Source organism: Alosa pseudoharengus, unplaced genomic scaffold (assembly GCF_046254945.1).
Source record: "Alosa pseudoharengus isolate Yale_2024_CS ecotype anadromous, Long Island Sound unplaced genomic scaffold, YU_APseudo_1.1 YU_APseudo_1.1_scf_13, whole genome shotgun sequence".
In the NCBI taxonomy this organism is placed as follows: domain Eukaryota; kingdom Metazoa; phylum Chordata; class Actinopteri; order Clupeiformes; family Clupeidae; genus Alosa; species Alosa pseudoharengus.
The window spans coordinates 39,627,213-39,629,564 of record NW_027468598.1 but is presented as its reverse complement, the minus strand read 5'-3'; the positions used below and the strand labels follow the sequence as shown (position 1 = coordinate 39,629,564).

General features: G+C 41.3%; 1 protein-coding gene across 1 annotated transcript in view; it reads right to left on the bottom strand.

The window, feature by feature from the left end:
• vstm5 (V-set and transmembrane domain containing 5) overlaps nucleotides 1-2,352 on the bottom strand; it is a 20,280-nt gene continuing 17,928 nt past the window's right edge. Inside the window, exon 4 of the mRNA XM_076281666.1 lies at nucleotides 1-685. Coding sequence (XP_076137781.1) covers nucleotides 627-685 — 59 coding nt within the window. The 3' untranslated portion in view covers nucleotides 1-626. The remainder of the gene's footprint in view (nucleotides 686-2,352) is intronic.

Genomic DNA, 2,352 nt, shown 5'->3' with positions numbered 1-2,352 from the left:
TGCAGTTGTGCTGTTACTGTTGGTATATTTGCTCACGGTTGCTTTTGCTATGTTGACATCACACAGATACACAGAACAGGTTGATGGGAGACCCATCACATTAAAATCAAAGAAGTATTAAAATCAAAATAGTATAAACACATCCTAACGGTGACACATCTAAACGTGTAAACACGTCCTAACGGTGACACATCTAAACGTATAAACACGTCCTAACTAATGTGCTAATAGTGAACGTATAAACACGTCCTAACTAATGTGCTAATAGTGAACATATAAACACATCCTAACTAATGTGCTAATAGTGAACATATCAACACGTCCTAACGGTGACACATCTAAAAGTATATAACACGTCCTAACTAATGTGCTAATAGTGAACATAGAGGAGATTCTACAGAGTCACACACACAAGATGTCAGTGTGTTTAAGACACACACACACACACATTCATATACACACACACACACACACACACACACACACACCTAACTGCTTTCCGGTGCCGTAGCACATAGTGTGGCTACCCACTGATATCGTAACATTGTTGCGTGACCAGAGTGGATATCGTAACATTGTTGCGTGACCAGAGCAGCAATTGTAACATTGTTATTTGACCCGAGTAGCTATGGAAACAGGGTACTGTTCGGTGTGGCTTCCAATGGCTGCAGCTCAACTTGAAGATCTGGATAAAAACAACACAAACAGACAACAACAACAGTAAACAAAAATAATCATAAACAACAACACACAAGTGTTATTAGTTTCAGAACAGCGCAGCTAGTTTGTTGTGATGCTTTCGCCATTGGTCTTGTTGCTATAGTGTTTTCACCGTTGGTCTTTTTGCTATAGTGTTCTCACCGTTGGTCTTGTTGCTATAGTGTTTTCACCGTTGGTCTTGGCTTTTAGAAAGACTACTGTGTAGAAATACGCAGGTCTGCAAAATACTACAACTACAACCATCAATTAGAAATACGTATAGGTCGGGGGCACTGTGGCATAAACTGGTTACGTGCCCGCACCATATTCATATTCAGTGCCACGTGCCTAACCTCATGGTTTCTCTCTCGCGTGCTGGCTTCCTGTGTGTGTGTGTGTGTATGTGTGTGAGTCCGGATCATTTCCCACCCCATGGTTTCTCTCTCACGTGTTGGCTTCCTGTCACTCTCTCCACTATCCTCTTCTATCTATCCATATTAAAGGCATTAAAGCCCCAAATACATATACAGTAAATATATATGAAATCAGCACAGGTATCGGATATTAGAAAGTATCGGATATTAGAAAGTATCGGATATTAGAAATCAGCACAGGTATCGGATATTAGAAATCAGCACAGGTATCGGATATTAGAAAGTATCGGATATAAGAGAGTATCGGATATAAGAAAGTATCGGATATAAGAAATCAGCACAGGTATCGGATATTGAGGAAAACTGGAGACAGGCTATGTAGCTCAAAGAATGACATAATCAGGCTGAATAGAATGCAACATGTTCATTAGCCTAACTTAAACCTGCTTAACTATTGTCAATGTAAAGATCTAGCCAGTATCTATGCTGTTTTCATGGACAGCAATAATCCGCTTTGTTCGTTGTTTTAAATTGGCTATGTTGTTCGTTGCTGCTACCCACGTTATCTCCAGTGGTTCAACAGTTTCACTTGCACAGATGCGCACACACATTGAATGAGCACTCACACCACTACCCCCTAATGCTACGCCTCTTTATTTGATAACACTAAATCAAGTGTTTTTTCTTTCAGTCCGCAGTTCCATGATACCATTTGATTGTGCAGAAAATTATCCGCAGAACAGCAATCTCCTCGTCGAGGAGGCCCTAACCCTGCAGATCATAGACAGAGAAAACATGCTCTGGGAACAGAACACAGTGGCATGTCCAGTGTAGCCATGGGTCTGTCTACACGGAAAATGACAAGTGTCTTGGTGCGACTGCACCCCCCGCACCTCCACTTCCAACGTTGCTGATTCCGACAGATACACTTCGGCTTTTTCTCTGGTAGTGGTGGAGCTGACCGGACATCTGAGGCTTCAGGCGTTACCGATTTACCATCATCCATTGCGTCTGGCCTCTGAAAAAATCTTTTAAGGCTAGTCTGCCTGGGCCTGGCCATGTTTGAACCGTCTCACTCATTCGTTTGTTGTTTAACAGACGTTTTAAGCGTGCACTTTATTTGAAATGCAGCATGCATGTTGTTTAATAACTTTTAAATGGTAGAGCCTGTTCCTTTAAAACATGGCCAAAGGACATATTCTTGCTTTAGTATAGACCTACATTTTAGGCTTATTCTCAAATTCAGATCGGACAATTTGACCAGAGAGATTTAATTTTG